The sequence below is a fragment of the Sturnira hondurensis genome, unplaced genomic scaffold, assembly GCF_014824575.4.
Source record: "Sturnira hondurensis isolate 20B ecotype Veracruz unplaced genomic scaffold, ASM1482457v3 Scaffold0019433, whole genome shotgun sequence".
Classification (NCBI taxonomy): Eukaryota; Metazoa; Chordata; class Mammalia; order Chiroptera; family Phyllostomidae; genus Sturnira; species Sturnira hondurensis.
This window is the reverse complement of record NW_028092064.1, coordinates 1113992-1132632: the sequence shown is the minus strand read 5'-3', so window position 1 is coordinate 1132632 and position 18641 is coordinate 1113992. Positions and strand designations below refer to the sequence as shown.

Here is an 18641-nt window from a genome sequence, read left to right as displayed (position 1 = left end):
CGCTCCACCCCCACTCCGCGCTAAGTTTGGTAGGGTGAGAGGAGACAAAAGTGCGTGAACGGTCGAGCCTGCACTCAAAGACAGGGAGGAATAAAAGACATCTCAAAGTATCATTTTTGGAAACAAATGAGTGCTCCAGAGGGAAAATTCGAAAGTGCTCTTTTGATGGAAAGATCAGCTCAGAGTGTTACAAGTGGCAACCACCATGGGGACAAGCTGGTGGCATCTCCCCTGCTGGTTTGTCTGTGTTTTCAGAGCTGTGTTACAAAAGCGAGCTGTCCCTCTTTAACCAGACCAGCCATTAGTTTTACCTCAGCGGGAAGCTCATGTCTGGAGGATCCTGAAATATAAGAAATGACTGGGCCCCTACTTGACAACCTTTGAGAAGAAGAAGAAAAAACCTGGCGAAACAGGTCAAACAGTTCAGGATAGAACACACAAAAAGCTGGGTACTAAATTGTGGCACGCCAACTGAGACTTTTCCGATGCAATCAGAAAAGAAAGGGAAGTATACGGGAAAGTCTCACTGGGAAATCGGAATTTCATGGAGTTGGCTGGGGGAGGGAGAAGAGCATCCTAGGTGGAGAAACGGCTTAGTGAAAGTTAGGAATGGGCATGGGTTACAGTAAAAGAAAAGCAGTCCCTGGCATCTGGGAGCTGGCCTGGTACTGTTGGGCAGGCCTTGGTGCTCTGTCCAAATGAACAATTTCGCAAAACCAGACAAGGCCACTTTGTGACTGGTAGATCAACACAAAAACATGTTCACTCATGTCTGAACACAAGCAATACTATGAACATTGGCCAAACCACAAAAAATGGCCAAACATCTCCATTTTATTTTGGGCAATATGAATGACTGCAGCTTCTTGGACAAGCATGGCTTTGGCTTTGCTTAATTCCTCCTGCCCTACCGATAGGATTAATTGATATACAATCATAGAATTAGCCCCATTTCCTGATAGCTTCCAATCCAGAACAAAGCCTCAACCCTGGCTAGTGTGGCTCAGTGAATTGAGTGTCCGCCTCCAAACCAAAGAGTTGCTTGTTCGATTCCCAGTCAGGGCACATGCCTGCATTGCAGGCCAGGTCCCCAGCAAGGGCACATGCGAGAGGCAACCACACACTGATGTTTCTCTCCCTCTCTTTCTCCCTCCCTACCCCTCTCTCTAAAAGTCAATAAATAAAATTGTTTTCTTATAAGCCCCACTTCTTTGAATGCTTGCTTATCCAAATCACCAACACAAGCCAATCCTATAAATTCTGGCACCTTAAAGAGCTGTCCCATCATTCCCATGGCATGCTTCCTCTGTTGCCATGAGCAGTAAACCCTAAATCAACCGTGTGCAGGGCTGTCCCTGATGGTGTCTGGTGTGGGAGCACTGACGTTTATGAGTAGATTCAGAGACAACCTGAAAAGGAAGAGGAGAAAACTGATCACACTGAGAATCTGTGCAGAGTAAGAAAGTCCAAATGAAGTGGGTGGTTGAATGGCAGGCAGAAGAACTCAAAGTTCATTCATTCTACTGACATTTATCATAAACCTACTCTGTTATGGCACTATTTCAAACAGAACACTGAAATGGAAAATGCCCTTTGTCCCCAAGGAGTGTGCCTTTTAGTCGATGAGTAAATCCAGGACTGCTTTTAAAAAACTTTTATTTATTTATTTTTAGAGAGAGGGGAGGGGAAGGAGAAAGAGGGGAAGAAACACTGGAGAGAGAAACATCGATTGGCTTCCTCTCGAGCCCCAACCAGGACCAAACCTGCAACCTAAGCAGGTGCCCTGACCAAGAATCAAAACTGCGACCTTTCGCTTTGCAGGACAAGGCCCAACCAACTGAGCCACACTGGTCAGAGTTAAATCAACTTTTAATGGTCAATAGCACCAGATATTGGACCTTGGCCCTTGAAGTTTTGACTAAGAATGGATTTAGACCCAAGCAAAAGTTTATTTAGAAAGTCACAGAGGTAGGAGAAATGAGCCATTTAAGAAGTGAGCTAGCTAGGCTGCGTGGGCTCAGGAAACGAGTTACAGAGGCAAGAGAAGCGCCCTTGGAGCTTAGGAGAATTAAAGGCAAAGAACACTCATCTAGGGGAAGCAGAGAAGGAAAGGTTTGGGTAAGGCTCCAGAGAGAGCGCTCTGGGGAAGGAGGTGGGTGGAGAAATGTGTGGGCTGCTCAGAGCGCTAGAGCCCTTGGTCTTGAGAGTTTTATCTGCTTTCCAAACGTGGGGATTTCAGGGGTGGCCTCAGGAGGATCTCAATAGAAAATCCGTCGGCTTTCCAGGTGTGTCCCCACCAGGGTCATGGTATCCACTGATCGGTTGGCACCAGAGCAGGGGATCATCGATGTCAGCCCTGGCATCCCCTGGCCTTGCTGCTTTTCTGGGCCTGGAGCTGAAAGACAACTGAGGCCCAGATGTTATCTCTAGTTTGACCAGAACTCTGTCTCCTGGTGATCAGACCTGAGGCTTTGTTCTTAACGTTACTTGATGTGAGTCAGAACCTCATTGTCATGAGGGCTTCATTCATCCTTACGGGAGTCATTGTGCAAGGGCTCGGATGGGAATCCTATGAGGCTATTTTTCGGCCCCCTAGTTCCTCCTCTAAGGGGCGTCTGCTGCATAACTAGCAACATGCCAGGAGAGGAAAGGTCACCCTGGAGGCGAGGTCCCGCCAGAGCACCTGGGGCCTTCTGCCCTGGTGACCTTCCACACCTGGCCTGTCAGTCCTACTCTGCTCGTGCCTGCCCCACTGTATCTCACAACTGCCTTCGAGTGGGATGAGCTTAGTGGAAGAGGGAGCTCTGGGTTCTGGTGGAGTGGAGGGTGGGGGCCAGAGGAAAAGGACTCTCTGACTCAGCCTGGAGGGGCATAAAGAAGGGACAGTGTCAAGGAAGTCTTCCCAGAGAAGGTGACATTTAAACTGAATCTTGAGAGACTAGGGGAGAACAGAGGGGAGTACGGAATGAAAAGGTAGGGAGGCAATAGTCACGATGGATTTGTGAGCAAAGGAAATGCCCACTTAATGCACACTCTCCCAGAGTCTGCTTTTAGGGTTGGGGAGTTTTCCCTGATGGGTCACACGAACTACATGTGGCTAGTGGCAACCTGCCTCACCTTCCAGGAAAGCACTTTGTTTCAGGTTGTGCTTTGGGGCATTCTTACCCTGGGTTTTGCTTTGTTTTGCTGCAAAATAACTGCCCAGGGAGATGATGTCATCCAGATCCATCTGATGAACCCTCAGGTGCAGGGTGGATAAAAGCATTTAATACATTTTTTTATGCTGCTAATCTGATAATGAGGCTATGGGTGAAGCATTGCTCTGGTTTTGTGCCATTGAGAGGCCATGCTATGCAGCCCCGTTTATAGAGGTTTGGGTCCTACCTGTGACACTGCCTTTGACATACAGCTTCACAAGGCAGCTCATTTGAAAATTGCTGGTGATGGCAAATCAAGGTCTCGTGGTTGCACTGGAAGCTGGGCAGACCATGAGCATGACCCTAAATAATGCCAGTTTCTTTGATCTGCAAAACAATACGTGGCTTAGGTGTTTTCTGGAACCAATAACAACACAGCGGTGCGAGCATTGTCCTTAGACTAGGTGATCCTGGGTTCATCATTTCACGTTTCTGCGCCTGAATTTCCTCATCATAAAATCAAGCAGAAGGATAAGGGGGTCTCAGATCTCTTCCAGCTGCAACGAACTGCAGCCCTGTGACTTGCTATTAAAGCAGCAGAGACTGGTGACTGCTCTGAACTCTGGCCTCCCCGGGGGAAATTTCCATCTAGCAGGAATGGTTTTTCCTGGTGCGGGCCAATATGGGACTGTTCTAATCAGGCTGTCTGTGGATCCAGATGCTCCGCTGGCTCTGCAGAACTGTCGGTAGTCCGCACGGACGGTGCGGGCAGGCTTCCTACCCACGGTAACTGCATCCCACGGTCCGCAGTCCTCGAGGACTCTGCAGAGCTTGCAGGGACTGCAGCTGAAATTCCTCCTCGAGGACTGGAAACAGACCTAATACAGTGTTCAGAGTCCTTGCTGCGTGGCATCTCCAGTTCGTATTTCAACGCTCAGAGGTAAATAAATTTGTAATAATGCTAAGTGGGGGCATGGCTCCCACCCTCTGGGAGTGGCATTTATTTTCAAAAATACAATTTTGGGTAGCTTTGGAAGTGTCAGACAGCTGTGTAAATACCAGAAAACCCACCTTCGGTCTTTACTTTGGGGGACGAGGCACCATACCCACACTAAATCAACATCCCGCCCTGAAACGCCACAGGTACCGGGTGCCAGGAAACTTCCCCAGGCAGCCAGATTTTCAGGGCCATTGCCAGAGTGCTGAAATAATATATGTGAAAGTGCTGTGCAAACTGTAAAGTGTTCTACAAATAGCAGTTGTTAATCTCCCTGTGGGCCGTCGCCTGCTGATGAGGACTAATAAAGGCGGTGAAGAAGCCTTCGCTGTTCTCAGGCGTTCTCCCCAGGTAGCAGACCAGCCGGAGGTCTGTTTCAGGACTGCACAAATCCCAAGTGGCAGAAATGAAAATGGTTCTCTCTGTGTGACGGCCAAGCCCGGTCCCTATGAGTCACATGCTGGTGGGACCGGGAGAACGACATTTGCATTCCTTCACATTCCCCTCTTCCCACTCCCCTCTCCACTGCCCTGTTTGGCTCCTGTCCCTGCTATGACACGTTAACTCCAAGAGCCGGTGACACAAAAACTTGCCCAAGGAACCCCAGCTAAGTTTGTCCCCGTAGAGGAAGGCAGGGAGCTGCCTGGGTAACTGTGGTTTTTATTGGGGAAGTTAATAATCCTGGTACAACTCGACACACACCCTCCCCAACACTCAAAACTCCGAGAGGGCATCCTCTCAGGCGCATTTAGTGTACATTATGCTTTGTTCCCGGCCATCCCTGCGTCATCAGGTCCCAGAATCTGAGCATTTTATTGTAATTACAGGCAGTCTAGAAGTCCAAACCGCATTGAGGCTGCTGGTTTATTCTGCAAAGAGACACCTTTGTGAAACTGGGTGAAGAGAAACTCTGAAAATCAGCCTGCTTTTCAAGTTCAAGAAGTATTTTATGCCCTGGCTGGGTAGGTCAGTTGGTTAGAGTGTCATCTGGCCACGCCAAGGTTGTGGGTTTGACCACCAGTCAGGGCATAGACAAGAATCAACCAGTGAGTGCATGGGTAAGTGGGATCACAAATCGATTTCTCTCTCTCTCTTCTTCTTCTCTTTCTAAAAACCAATACATAACATTTTAAAAAGCATTTTACTAGATTTCCAAGGTGAACAGCTGTAGCCCTCTCTAGCCCAGTGTGGTGAGTTGAATGCTAGTCCCTGAAAAGATACACTCACACCCAGACCTCCAGAACCTATGAGTGTCTAGAAAAGGGATCTTTGCAGATGCAGTTAAGGATTTTAAGATGGGGAGCTCATTCTGGATGACCCGAGTCGGCCCTAAATTCAGTGGCAAGTGTCCTTACCAGGGGAGGCAGAAGGAGGTGAGACACAGTCACAGAGAGACGCACTCACAGGGAAGATGACATGGACACAGAGGCAGAGATTGGAGTGACGCTGGCGACGAGCCAAGGGATGCCAACGATTGCCAGGCTGCCAGGAGCCACCAGAAGCAAGAAGGGCAAGAAAAGACTCTCCCCCGGAGCTGGGAGAGTGAGTATGGCCCTGCTAACACTTTGGCTTGGGGTTTCTGGGCTCCAGAACCGTAAGAGAAGGAATTTCTGTTGCTTTAAGCCACCCAGTGAGCGGTGAGTTATTTCGACAGCCCTGGGGGGCTAATAAACCCATCTCTGCCGTGGGTGCTCAGCACCACCGAGTGGGAAAATCTCTCGGTGGTGTTGGGGTCAGGGGGCCTCGCCCTCCCACTTCCTGGTTGTGTTTTGAGCCGGTCCTAGCACCTCTCTGAGTCTGCTGCCTCCTTAGGAAGAATAAGCCCTACCGGGCTCAGGTGGCCAAGAGCTGAACAGAGTGCCTGCGCACCACAGACTCCACACGCACAGTCTCTGAGCCGCCCCTTCACCGCCTGGAGGCCCAGAGCTCCCGTTTGTGTTCGTTGAAAGGTTGAGTTGCGTGGTTTCTGTACCTGCCCCGCCCCAGTCTCGGATCTCATCCATGAGGACCAGGACAGCGCCTGGCTGCCACCCTTCCCCCCCCCCCCTTTTAAGATTTTATTTATTTTTAGAGAGATGGGAAGGGAGGGAGAAAGAGAGAGAGAAACACCAATGTGTGGTTGCCTCTCACAAGGCCCCCAGTGGGGACCTGGCCCGCAACCCAGGCGCGCACCCTGACTGGGAATCGAACTGGTGACTCTTTGGTTCGCAGCCCGCGCCCAATCCACTGAGCTACACCAGCCAGGGCAGGCTGCCACCTTCTTGACACATCCATGTGGCCGTCTCCCCCGTGCCTCAAACCCGATGTGTCCAAGAGTGAAGTCTTGGGCTCCCTTTCTTCTCCTGCCTCTTCACGTTCCCCTCATCTCAGGAAATGACACTTCATTCTAAAAAACAGGGAGTCATTTTTACTTCATCTGTTTTCATTTCATTTTTATTTTTTGACTTCTCATTTTGCAATCATCTCAGACTTACAAAGAGTTGCAAAAAGCTCCAGAGAATTTCAATATTCTCTTCCCTAATTCCACACACGTAACATAGACAACCATAAGGCAATTATCAAGATGAGCAAATTAGCACCAATAACACTACCATCTAATCTACAAACTATGCAAATTTTGCCAAGTGCCCATTAATGTTTTGCTCTGGTCTAGGCTGGAATCATTTTGAAATGTTTCTCCCCCTTCCCATCCACATTTCACCCATCAGCAAGTTCTACTGACTTCCCCGATGACTTCTTCCACCCACGCTGAATACCTGCACAGCTGCTGCTGCAGAAAATGCCGCCGCAGCCTTGCCCCCGACACCTGTAGCGACCTCTTAAATGGTCTCCCTCGAATCCAGGGCTCAGATTTGCAGTAGAGAGCCCAAGAGTAAAGATTTTAGGCTTTGCGAGCCATGCAATCTGCTGCAACGACTCATCTCCACCAATGCAGAAAAGCAGCCATCGATTTTTATAAATAAAATAAGCATGGCAGTATTCCAATAAAACTTTATTTGCAGACAGTGAGATTTGATTTCCTATAGCCTTCACATATCACAAAATATTCTTCTTATGTTGGTTGTTTTCAGCTGTTTAAACAATGTAAAAACCACCCTTCGCTTGCAGGCGGTCTAGGCCACAACCGGTGGACCCCCTGCTCCACTCCCCGCCCAACACCCAGAACACAGGGCTCTCTTCTGCTTCAGTGCCGCACTCAGAACAAAACAGAGCCCACAGTGTCCGGGTGCTGCACTACCCTCACTCACCACGCCCTACCCACTCTACCCTTCTTTTTCAGAAGGTCAAGACAGGGCCTTTGCACAAATCAGGTGTACCTAGAATGCGCTCTTTTAGGTTTCCTTTTCACCTGCATAACTTCCACTTGTCTTTTGGGTTTTGGAAGAGCTTAAACTTCCCAGAGAGGTCTTCCGTGATCCACCGCGTCGTTGAAATGATGCTCCCCCGATTATTCTCTCAGGGAACCATGTCCTTTAAATTTGTTGTTTCCCTTAAAACACTTATCACGTGGGTAATTATGCATCTGGGCCTTCATTTGACTTTAGTGGAAAACTCCGTGGAGACAGGGACCATGTTGCTTTGTTTGCGTTGTGGACCACGCACCCAGCTTGGTGTCTGGCATAGTGGGAGTTCCCTGAAAGTCGGCTAAAGGAGTGGATTCTCACATCACAAAAATCTCCTTTACCAATTCTAGACCTCTTCCTAGAGAGAATCACCGAAATAGGTTTGGCATATATGCTCTCTGAATAGTTTGTGGGTGGTGCACTTTGTTTTTTTCGTTCAATAGTGTCTTAGAGATCTTCATAGAAGAGCACACCTCCAGCCACCTTGTGTTCAAGGTGCTGCAGAATAATCCAAAGCATGAATGGACTTCAGGTCACTTAACCATTTCCCCCTATGGACTGTTGTTTCTGGTTTTCCCTTATTGCAGACAATACTCTACGCAAACACCTGTGTGTGTGTTTATGCCCTTGCACGCGTGTCTGTCTAGGGTAGACACCAAAAAAGTGGGCCTGCTGGGCCATAGGCTGACACCTCTGGGGCTCGGCACACCCGTGCTCCCGCCTAGAATGCCTTTCCACTTGACTTATCGCTCCTCGTCAAGACCGATCAGTCTCTTCTGCCTCTCCTTTCCCATAATACTTCCTGTTCACATTGAATCATTATTACACACTTAGGGCTCTGCCTTATTTATCTTTGCATTCCCAACATCCAAGTACTGGGCTGAGCATAGAGCAAAAATTCAAATGTTTTCTTGATTGGAGGAATGAATGAATAAATAAATAAACAAACAAGTGAAGGCGCTGTAGTTAGGACATTCCGAACACTCAAGGTGAGTGAGTCCGTGAATCCTGTGAGACTGGGCTTTAGACCAATTTGCCACCTGGTGTCCCGAGCCAAACCACCTCTCTAGGTTTCTCTCTGTCCCGCCTTCTGACCTTTGGCATCTCATCTTGAACCCGGTTCAAGCTGGGTACTCTGCTGACAGAGCAGGGTGAGTGTGCAGGGGCTGACTGTAGAGCAGAGAAATCTGAGCCCTGGGGGCAGCCCTAGGAGGGGGCTGCCTTTCTGAGGGCAGCTCTGTCTCTCGTTTCCCCCTTTGAAGTAGCTCAGTATGCTCTGGGGTTTGGTTCTTTTTTTTCCCCTATGGTACCTTAGGGGCAATTAAGACCAGCTGCCACATTTCTGCTTGCAGCTTCCAGATTGGACCCAAGGGAAGCCAGCTGTTTTATACCTGGCACCCACTCCTTGTGGTCTGTTTTCTGAGTCTCTCTCTGACCTGACTTCCCCAGATCCCCAGGCCTGGCTTGCAGCCTTTGTTTTTAATGGGGTTTTAATAGGTGGCTCCTGTGATTAATTTCTTTCTTGTATTTTCACACTCTCCGTCCGGGTGCCTAAAGGCCCCCCAAGGCACTGGGTGGGATGCTAACAGATTTTAAATAGTACAAAACGCCGGGCCTGTCATTAAGCACCGCCCCCGCGCCTCTCACTTGCAGTTGTTTTACAATCGTTAATTAGCCGGCGCACATGGCCCATTTGGGAGGTCAGTCGGGTCACCTGTCCTGTTTTATAGAGGTAGAAACTGAGATATGGAGGGATTTGTCCAAGCCCCAACAGAGAGTGGGTGTTGAAACTCGTTTCAGAAACCCATCCTGCTGGGTACACACCCTCGTGGGAGCCAAGGCACGGACCCACTACTCAGGCACCCTTTGCCAGGTGGCTGGAAGCCTCAGCCCAAAGGCTGCGTGTCCTGCATGCCTCACAGGCGTCTTGGGGAGGCAGTTTCACCATCCCACCGGGACGAGGAAGCGAGTCCGCCCTCAGTGGCTAAAATTACCATCTGAAATTAACCCCATTCATTCTCTTCGGGCCTTTTCCATTTTATGAGCGAGCAGATTTATCTGCATAAAGAACGCGTCAGTGATTCCTCCCGTGGAAATATAATTTGCTATTTTTAAAGATACCATTTTAAAATCCGCGTACACGTACTCACACTCCTCTGGGAATGTGTGTGTGTCGGGTGGGGGGGGGTGAGGGGCGTGGTGTGCTGTGTAGAAAGAGTACGTGCTGCAGAGAGAACAGCCTGACCCTGGGCTTCCCAGAGCACCCGGCCATCCCCCTGGGGGCGCACTGCTCTGAGCGCCCCCGGGACTCTCCAACCCCGAGCGAATTTGCTTGGGCTGGATCTTCGGAGCGACCCGGGCGTCCGACCCCGCGGACCTGAGCCTGCTCTCGCTTGCCAGGTGGAGGGCATGACCTCCGGGTCATCAGCTCAGCAGCGAGCGAGAGAGGAGGGGAGGCGGAGCAGGTGGCGATTAGGTCAGCTTCGGAACATTCTTGGACCGCTCCAGTGGATATAAATAACAGACTTCGAAAAATGCCGGGGTGGGGTAAGGGGTGAGGAAGAAGGGATTTATTTAGGGTCGGGGAGCATCGTGGCGATCTGGAAAAATCCACCAAAGTCGGTGACTGACAAAAGGTGGAGGAGCGAAGGCATTTAAGAATTAACAGTGGCACAAAATCTGGGAATAAGAACACGGAGGGGGAGGAGCTCATTTTTTTGCCCCACCCCCACCGCGTGTCTGTCCCAGGCCTCAGAATGCGCCTCGGATTGGCAGGCAGGGCTGTGCTTTGAAAGGGCACAGCTTTGGAGCCCCGCACCGGCCCTGCCCCACTACGGATTTTGCGCTAGCCGCTGAAGGTGTCTGACCCTCAGTTTCTGCATCTGTACAGTGGAAATCCTAGTGCTTACAAGGGGATGTTGTGAGCCTCGCCGGAGCTAACGTCTAAGCAATCTGTGATCTGCAAAAAAAGTAAGGCAGTGTAGCCCCCCAGGCCTCCCTCCAAAGGCCGTCCGTGCGGGCCGATCCCTTCCCGCTTCCACAGGTCTCACAGACTCTGCAAAAGCAGGGGAGGGGCAAAGCTGAAATCGGACTCCCTGCAGCGGCTCGGCGCCACCCAGGAGAGTCGCCCCTGGCGCTTCTCGCGCGCGAGCCGGGACCCACTGCCAGCGCCCCAGCAGCCGCCGGTCGCCACGATGCCCGCAGCCCCTGCGCCCGCCGTTGGACTGTGGGGTTGGGGCCGCTGCGGCGAGGAGAGGGCGGGGCCGGGGGCTGGGCTTCCCGGGGGAGGGCCGGCGCGGCTCCAGGAGGCGGCGGCCGGGGACCGGGAGCGCCAGGACTCGGGCTCGAGCGTGGCCCGACCCCCTCACCGAGGCGCGCAGGAGGACGGGGTGAGTACTGCCAGAAGGGGACCGTGGGGAGGCGGCAGCAGGAACGCCGGCTCGAGCCCGCCCACTCCTCCGTCCCACTCTTGAAGTTTGCAATGGGACTGACTTCTGCCCCGGGAGCCCCCCCACCACCCCATTCTGTGCGAGGATGGAAAGAGCTGCCGCGGAACCGAGGGGGTGCCTCGTCTGCGGCGTCACGCACCCTGCATTCTCCCTGGCCGGTCGAGGGGAGAGGGTCGTCGGGACTGGAGGGCCATACCACCTCCTGGGGCTTCTTAATGGCCCCAGGTCACCCTGGGGCTCTAGAAAGGGAAGGCTTCGCTCCCCGACGACCCATTTGCCCTCCGCAGAGAGCTCCAATTCGTGGGGCTACTGCCCGGGCCACCATCTGGAGTCCACGGCCGAACCCCCCTCCCCTCAGGGGTGATCGGCCAGCCCCACCCGCTCCAAGACCCAGTTCAACAAGTTTTGCCAAGAAGTCCTAGAACCTCCATTTCTAGGCCTGGCCAGGCAGCTCCTCCTGGGCTCCGTGGTCTCCGAGTTGTGCAGCGCCCTGCGGGTAACAGGGACCGGTCAAAGGGCGCCGTCCAGAGAGTTGAGACTAGAGCCCGGCAGCCCCTGGGCTGGGAAGTTTGGTGCGGAAGCTCGGGGTTTGGAATGCGTCATCGGGGAGCAGGCACCTCGGCCGGCAGGTCAGGTTTCCAAAAGTGCCCCTTTGTTATGCCCCTCCCTGGCCCTGCCTCCTCCCCTTTCCCTGCGCCACCCCTCCCCCAACCTCCCGGACCACCCACTCCAGTCTCTGTAGCCTAGGTGTCCCTCTTTGGACCAGTCTACTGCCCCCTCGCGTGCCTTCAAATCCTAGGGCTGCCGGCCTAGAGCTGGAAGAAGAGGCCCCTGGGAGCAGCCTGTGACTCTGGACAGGATGGATGGGCAGGATGGAATGGCAGTGCCCCCTCCCAAGGGCTTGCCCTCAGCTCCTGGGAGGGGTGGGGGCTGGTCTGGGCATCGGCCACCCATCCGCCCTAGGTAGGGAGTGTGGGTTCTTCCCTCAACTCCAGGATTGCCTACCTTGGCCCAGGCAGATATGAGGAGACCCTGCCAAACCCCAGTGGACTTCTCTGGACCCAGTAGGTGCCGAATCCCTGTGCTAGGAAGCTTTCATTATCTGCTTTCGGAGCCCTTGCCTGTGGCCTGGGTTCTGGGGACCCATTTGGGTCTGTGCTGAGGTCAGGAGGTACTGGGTGCTGGCCAGGTAGGTGCTGGATCTACCCCTACAGCTAGACCCAGCCCGGGCTGTGGGGCCTGGCTGTGCCTGGGGCTCCAGCTTGTGTTTGCTCTGGGAGGCCAGAGGGAGCAGTGCCAGCCCTGCACACACAGCTCGCTCTGTTCTGGGGCCAGAGAGAGGGAATGGGTGGGGGGCGGCTCTCCCGGGAGCTGGGAGCACGGAGGCTGGAACAGGCAGGGGCCTGGGCCCCTGGGCACCTGACTAGGGCAGCACACCGAGGGCTTGTGACTTAGAGCTGCAGCTTGCTTCTCTCCATCTGGTTGGCAAGTCCTCTCTGGGCAGATGGGACAGCCTCAGGAGGAAGCAAAGTGACACACGGGGGACCTGGTGGGGGCTGCCTGAGCTCGCCTGCGGGCTTCAGGGTGGAAGCCCACTCGGGCCAGCCTTTCTCATAACTGCTGTGGCCAGTGGGTTTCCTGGTCTTTAGTGGGATGGCGCGTTTGTTTTCTTCATTCAACTGCCAACTCCAGTGCCCAGAGGAACCCAAATTGGACCCTCCGGAAGTCTATGTCAATGACTGCAGGGAGATCCTGTCCTGTCAGTCACAACCCAGTGGGGTTTATCCCCTGACCGAGGGGTCAGAGTAGCTATGGGAATGGGGGTGGCATATGGGGCTGTAGGTGGCTGTGCAGAAGATGCCTCCTTTTGAGTTTGGAAGAATGGGCGGGGGTTCACCAGTTTGGAGGGGAACACATTGATGAAGCCCTGCTCCGGGGGCAGCAGGCCCATTCTGTCCTCCTTGGGCCTGGTGGTGTCCTCTGGGCTTGCTCAGAGGTGGAAGCTATCTCTTAAGGGGCCTGAATCAGTGGCCTGTAGCTGCGGACGGCCCGGGCCCTGCTCAGAGGCAGGATGGGAGTGACCATGTGCCACTGTGTCCTCCAGCCCCTGGGGTGGTGGCTGTGGGTTTGGAACCTGCCCTGCCCTGCCCTCTGGAGAATGACTCCCTCATGCTGCCCTGGACTCTGGGCTTTGTGAGGGCGTGGCTGAGTTGCTTGTTACCCACAGAGCCCCATGGGACCTCGGATGCCGTGGAACAGGGTGGGTGTCAGGCCCCTCATGCTGCTGTTTGTTCATTGCTTGGGGTGAGAGTTACACCAGCCCTGGCACAGAAGCAGACCAGGAGGCGGAATTTCCATCTTAGGAGGGAGCCGAGGCTCCATTAGGAGGGGACAGTGAAATGCACTTGCTCATGTTTCTTGGCCAAGGTAGGACTCATGTCTCTTGGCTGTTAGTCCTTCCCAGCACAGGGAGCTACTGGAGTACGAGGGTGTGGCTGGGTACCCTCTGACTTGGCCTGGTCTGGAAAAGGGTCGCCTTGTTGTTCAAAGAAAGGCAGCAAGGCCCCAGCTTGGCAAGGTGTCCTCTTTTCTCATCTGCAGTCAGGGGAGTGGGGCCCTCTGCCCACCACCCACCCCCGCCCGCCATCTAATCCCCAGCTGGATCGTGTGACCTGCCTGGCATTCTCCTGGCTGGAATCTGGCGCTTCTGACAGCAGTTGCTATATTGGGGGAGCTGGGCACCGCCCTGGACGGGTTAGGTCCCCGCCCTCACCCCCTGCTTTGCTCTCATTAGCTTCACGGCAGAGTCACAGTGGCAGCTTTGAGCGGTGGACAGCCACGTCCCTGAAGCGATCTCTAGGCTCCAGGTACATGGGGTGAGGTGCGGGGGAAGGGCAGGCCCAGGGGGGGAGAAGGAGCTTTGAAACTGCCATCCTTGCCCCCATCCCGGCCCCTCCTGGGGGCCTCCAGAACCCCGCCTGCTAAGTCCTAGCTGCAATGGCTCCTTGAGTGGTGGGGATGGCAGTGGGAGCAAAGCTTGGGGTCTTTTCCTATCCCCAAGAGCATATGCCCAGCTTCCCTGCTTCCCTCTGCACTCCACAGCCCCAATCCGCCACCATTCCGTGCTGCGGGGACACCATGGCTCCAGAGGAAGATGCTGGAGGGGAGGCCCTAGAGGGCAGTTTCTGGGAGGTGAGCAGCAGGGTCCCTGGTTTGGGGGTGGCACTGAAATGGCCCTGCCCCCCGGGCCCAGCCACCTGTCCAAGGGAGTTGTCTAGCTGCCAGCCGCAGCCCTTGAAGGGGCTTCTCCCTGGCCACACTGCCCTTTCCGTGTATGCCCCAGGCTGGCAACTACAAGCGGACGGTGCAGCGGGTGGAAGATGGGCATCGGCTGTGTGGGGACCTGGTCAGCTGCTTCCAGGAGCGCGCTCGCATCGAGAAGGCCTATGCCCAGCAGCTGGCTGACTGGGCCCGAAAGTGGAGGGGCGCCGTGGAGAAGGGTGAGCCAGTATTTGGGCCTAGCAGGCAGTGGAGGGCCACCAGTGTGGGGAGATCAGGTAGGGTGGCTTTTGTCTGCACCTCTCGTGGGAAGGTCTGCCTTCTCCACGGGAAAATCCTCCTGGTAATTCTCACGGTAGTGCTGTTTGAGTCTGCAAAGCACGGTCCTGAGTTATTTTGAGGTTCCTATCAACAGTATGATGGAAACAGTGCTGATCTGCATGTTTCCTAGAGGACAGTGATCTGCACGTTTCCTAGAGGACAGTGCGGGAGTTCAGAGACGCTAAGTGACTTGCCTGAAGGCACACAGCTAGGAAGAACTTAAGCTTGAGCCAGGCCTTCTGATTTGGGATCTTTCCACCTTAACAAGCTGCCTTCTTTGGGGACTGACACTGGGACACTGGTTCGTCCTTCTGAGGCAGAAGTGTAGTGATTTATGCCACAGCCGGGGCTTGAGTCTCAGTTCCCTTGTAGTTGTAATGCTTTGGGCAATTAATCTCACTTCTCTGGGCCACCATCTTTTCTCTTGTTAAATGTTGATCACGACACTGTCTTTATGGTGGTGGATGAGGCAGGGATTTGGTGCGATCTGGTCAGTCTAGGCACAGAGGAGGTGTTCAGTCAGCAGCAGCCAACACCATTGTTCATCTTTGTGTCTCTGCTGCATGCCTGGCCCCAGAACAGCACCCAGAGAGAAGGAATGAGCTTGTTTCTGGTGGCATCCCAGGCCTGGCCCAAGTCCCGTACCCTCCCTGCAGGTCCCCAATATGGCACGCTGGAGAAGGCCTGGCATGCCTTCTTCACCTCGGCCGAGCGGCTGAGCGCGCTGCACCTGGAGATTCGGGAGAAGCTTCACGGGCAGGACAGTGAGCGGGTGCGCACCTGGCAGCGGGGGGCTTTCCACCGGCCAGTGCTGGGTGGCTTCCGAGAGAGCCGGGCTGCTGAGGACAGCTTCCGCAAGGCCCAGAAGCCCTGGCTAAAGAGGCTGAAGGAGGTGAGCCTGAGGGGGGTGGGGTGGATGAGCATCAGAGGCACGCCCCTTCCTTAAGTACACAGGCCTGGCTTGGTGAGCAGGGTCGAGTTGTCCTTGTGTGTCCCAGGTTGAGGCTTCCAAGAAGAGCTACCACGGAGCCCGAAAAGAGGAGAAGACAGCCCAGACTCGGGAGAGCCATGCAAAAGCAGACAGCGCGGTCTCCCAGGAACAGCTGCGTAAGCTGCAGGAGCGGGCGGACCGCTGCACCAAGGAGGCTGAGAAGGTACTGGCTATGGCAGCAGCCGGCCCAGTTTGGCTTCCTGAATGCCTTTCCCAGCCCCCAGCACCCTTCCTGCTCTCATCCTCACCTGCCACCCTCTCTCCAGATTACCACTTAAAGGAGGAAGCTGAGAAAAAAAAGTGCAAGTCCAGGCATTGGGAAAATTTAGTGGCTGAGCCCTTCCAAGCTCTCTTCCTTTACCACCTGGGACAATTTCTCATGTCGTTTGCTCTGCCAGAGTGCCCTGTCTTCCAGCTCTGCATATCCAAATCCTCCCATCCTCCGAGGTGCTGCTCAGTTTCCACCTCCTCCATGAAGCCTTTTCTGATTTCTCCCACCCTCACCTGAGTGAGAAGTCGTCTCTCTCTCCACTCTCCATCTCACCTCACTCTCGCTTTTAGCCTTCCCTTGCCAGACTCCTAAAGCTGCTGTGCCCAACTGTCACCTCTCTTGTTAGGCTGCTGGGATTCTCGGGATGGGAACCAGGTCTTGTGACTGGTTGCCCCTGGTGCCTAGCCCCAAGTCCAGCCCATGGCAGGCACTCAGTAAACACTAGCATAGTCCTGAGTGGAAGAAGGTATCATGCTGATTGGGTCCCCTCCTCTCCCACCCAGATGAAAACCCAGTATGAGCAGACGCTAGCGGAGCTGCATCGCTATACCCCACGCTACATGGAAGACATGGAGCAGGCCTTCGAGACCTGCCAGGCTGCTGAGCGCCAGCGGCTTCTTTTCTTCAAAGATATGCTGCTCACCCTACACCAGCACCTTGACCTCTCCAGCAGTGAGAGGTGTGGCCCTCGGGGTGGGCGTGGAGACCTGGAGTAATGCAGGGTCTCTCCCATCTCCCCTGCGCTCTGGCTGGGCTGAATGCGCTTGGGGGCTGTGGACGACCAGGGCTTCCTAGTTTGAGGTTTGTGCCTCGGGCCACAGGTTCCACGAGCTCCACAGAGACCTGCATCAGGGTATCGAGGCAGCCAGTGATGAGGAGGACCTGCGCTGGTGGCGCAGCACCCACGGGCCGGGCATGGCCATGAACTGGCCACAGTTTGAGGTACATGTTCCAGGTGGGGCTGGGAGGTGGAGTGGGCTCCCACTGGGCTCACCGTGGACCTCAGGAAGGAGGCTAGGGCTGGGGATAAAGTAGGTGAAGGCGGTTTGGTGGCCCTGGCTGCCACCACAGCCTGCAGCCCAGCCTGACCGTAAGCACTGTCCCCACAGGAGTGGTCCCTGGACACACAGAGGACAATCAGCCGGAAGGAAAAGGGTGGCCGGACTCCTGATGAGGTTACTCTGACCAGCATTGTGCCCACAAGAGATGGCGCTGTGCCCTCACCTCAGTCCCCCGGGTCCCCAGGGTGAGAGCCAGGCACCTGGCTGTGCAGCTCTGGCCCCTGCCCTGCCCTGTCCTCCCCTTCTTTCCTTCATTCTCTTCACATCTGTGGTGGGTTGAAAATGGGTGCCAGGGCCCTTAGGACTTATTTAGTGGCTGTAATGCCAGTTTCATGGTGGTTTAGATTTGCCAGGTGTTTCCCAGGTTCCCTCTTACCCGCTGCTCACACCGGCCTGAGGGGGGAGGATCCTGGATCAGGCGCAGCCCGTCTGTCTCCCCCCTCAGGCCAATTGGGATCCTGCTCAAGTGGCAGGAAGAACACCTGAGCTCACAGGCATGGGTGGCAGAGTCCAGACTGGATGCTTTTGGTTCTTCCCGTCTGTCTCTCCCAGGATTTCTTCAGGGATGAGCCCTTGGCTGTGGGTCCTAGGCTCTATGGATCAAGGTGTTCCTTGTGCCCTGAGCCTGTCCCTCTTCCGTCTCCCCTCTCCAGCAGTGGGCAGGATGAGGAGTGGTCAGATGAGGAGAGCCCCCGGAAGGCTGCCACTGGGGTGCGGGTGCGGGCACTGTATGACTATGCTGGCCAGGAGGCTGATGAACTGAGCTTCCGAGCAGGTACCCTGGGACCCCATTCCTGTTCCTTTCCAGGCTTCAGCCTCCCCTCCCCCATTTGCTATCCTGAATAGGGGTGTGGTAGAAAAGGGAAGCCAGACACTTATTTCTTGAGGGCCGGGTCTCTGACTTTGAAGGTTGTGCTGCGTCCAGTCTGCAGGGGCCAGACTGTCTGCTCTGAGCCCTCATCTACCTCTCAAAATCACCATCTGGGGCCTGACTGCTGCCTTCAGGGTCTGGGGTGGGTGGCTTGCTGACTTTGACCTCCCTCTCCTGAGCCATGTCTCCCCTTCCTGCCCACTCCTCCTCAGTCCTTGACCTAATTGCAGGAATGGGGCTAGGCCAGGGCAATTGGCAGTGAACAACCTTTCTTTCCCCAGGAGAGGAGCTGCTGAAGATGAGTGAGGAGGATGAGCAGGGCTGGTGCCAGGGCCAGCTGCAGAGTGGCCGCATCGGCCTGTATCCTGCCAATTACGTGGAGTGTGTGGGGGCCTGACTGCCCTGACGGCCCTTCTGCAAGGTTTCTCCACCCTAAGAAGAGCCCAGTTTCTCCTGGATGGCTGGACTGAGGGCCCTGAATCATTGTGCCCCTGCTGTCCCTCTGTCCCTTGAGGAGGGAGGAAGTCCTAGGAGCCAGGGAGGGGAGGGGCTGTGTCTAGGAAGGGAAGGGCCAACGGAGTCTAGGCTGAGGGTGAGATGGGGAGGCCAGACCTCGCCAGGAGTGCTTGGTTCTCCCCAGAAGCCGTGGACCTAGTTTCCAGCCCCTGTGTTTTGGGGCTCCTGGGGTGGGTTTGGGGTGAGTGTAGTTGTGGGCTAGCAACACTCTTGTGGCTTGTTAGTGTGTATTAAACTTGAAAAATAAAAGCATCGTCAGGCTTGTGTGTGTCTTTTTTGATACTCCATCCTTGTCTGCCAGAGGGCATTGGGAGAGGGGCACTGAGAGGTGGTCCGTGGGCCTAGAGAACGTGTTATGGGGGCGGGGGTTGGGCAGAGGTTGCCAGGTGGTACCTGCTCTGGGA

At 54.6% G+C, this 18641-nt stretch overlaps 1 protein-coding gene and 1 long non-coding RNA gene across 2 annotated transcripts; one reads left to right on the top strand and one right to left on the bottom strand.

The window, feature by feature from the left end:
* Window positions 1-4013: 4013 nt before the first annotated feature.
* LOC118974528 (uncharacterized) lies at window positions 4014-5011 on the bottom strand. The gene is made up of 3 exons (XR_005063919.1): window positions 4960-5011; window positions 4737-4741; window positions 4014-4070 (listed from the first exon to the last, which is right to left on the bottom strand). It is a non-coding gene; the product is annotated as an uncharacterized LOC118974528 (long non-coding RNA).
* A 5766-nt stretch (window positions 5012-10777) lies between these two features.
* PACSIN3 (protein kinase C and casein kinase substrate in neurons 3) lies at window positions 10778-18497 on the top strand. The gene is made up of 11 exons (XM_037028010.1): window positions 10778-10867; window positions 13722-13794; window positions 14030-14119; window positions 14271-14427; window positions 15184-15419; window positions 15526-15681; window positions 16293-16468; window positions 16611-16731; window positions 16899-17035; window positions 17504-17625; window positions 18003-18497. The coding sequence occupies exons 3-11, from the start codon at window positions 14066-14068 to the stop codon at window positions 18116-18118; spliced, it is 1275 nt and encodes a 424-aa protein (XP_036883905.1). The 5' UTR covers window positions 10778-10867; window positions 13722-13794; window positions 14030-14065; the 3' UTR covers window positions 18119-18497.
* Window positions 18498-18641: the final 144 nt, after the last annotated feature.

What these genes read in the sequence shown, in the direction of transcription:
- PACSIN3 (XM_037028010.1), top strand. Translation starts at nt 14,066, where the DNA reads ATGGCTCCAGAGGAAGATGCTGGAGGGGAGGCCCTAGAGGGCAGTTTC. An exon ending in TGAACTGGCCACAGTTTGAG is followed by an intron (nt 16,732 to 16,898) that starts GTACATGTTCCA and finishes CTGTCCCCACAG; the next exon opens with GAGTGGTCCCTGGACACACA. An exon ending in CAGTCCCCCGGGTCCCCAGG is followed by an intron (nt 17,036 to 17,503) that starts GTGAGAGCCAGG and finishes TCCCCTCTCCAG; the next exon opens with CAGTGGGCAGGATGAGGAGT.